The following is a 213-nucleotide window of genomic DNA, read 5'->3' as shown; positions in this document are numbered from 1 at the left end:
ATAGACTACCTTCGAAATGGCACTTGCTGAGCTGGTGCCATCTGTAAGAAGAATGACTGAGGTCGTTGGCTGTGCCACCTCTGCCAACACGGCGCTGACAACACCGCTGGCGTCCTCCAGGAGATCTCGATTGCCTACAAAAAAAAGAGAAAAAAAAATTACCGAGGGCCCTTTACAGATACATAAACAATTAATTAACGAGTAGTTAGACAT

General features: G+C 45.5%; 1 protein-coding gene across 1 annotated transcript in view; it reads right to left on the bottom strand.

The window, feature by feature from the left end:
• LOC119592275 (ionotropic receptor 21a-like) overlaps window positions 1-213 on the bottom strand; it is a gene marked incomplete in the record, with an annotated part of 8,970 nt that overhangs the window by 8,290 nt on the left and 467 nt on the right. The window contains 1 exon segment of the mRNA XM_037941105.1: window positions 10-170. Coding sequence (XP_037797033.1) covers window positions 10-170 — 161 coding nt within the window.

Source organism: Penaeus monodon, chromosome 30 (assembly GCF_015228065.2).
Source record: "Penaeus monodon isolate SGIC_2016 chromosome 30, NSTDA_Pmon_1, whole genome shotgun sequence".
NCBI lineage: Eukaryota > Metazoa > Arthropoda > Malacostraca > Decapoda > Penaeidae > Penaeus > Penaeus monodon.
This window is presented reverse-complemented; position numbering and strand designations above follow the sequence as displayed.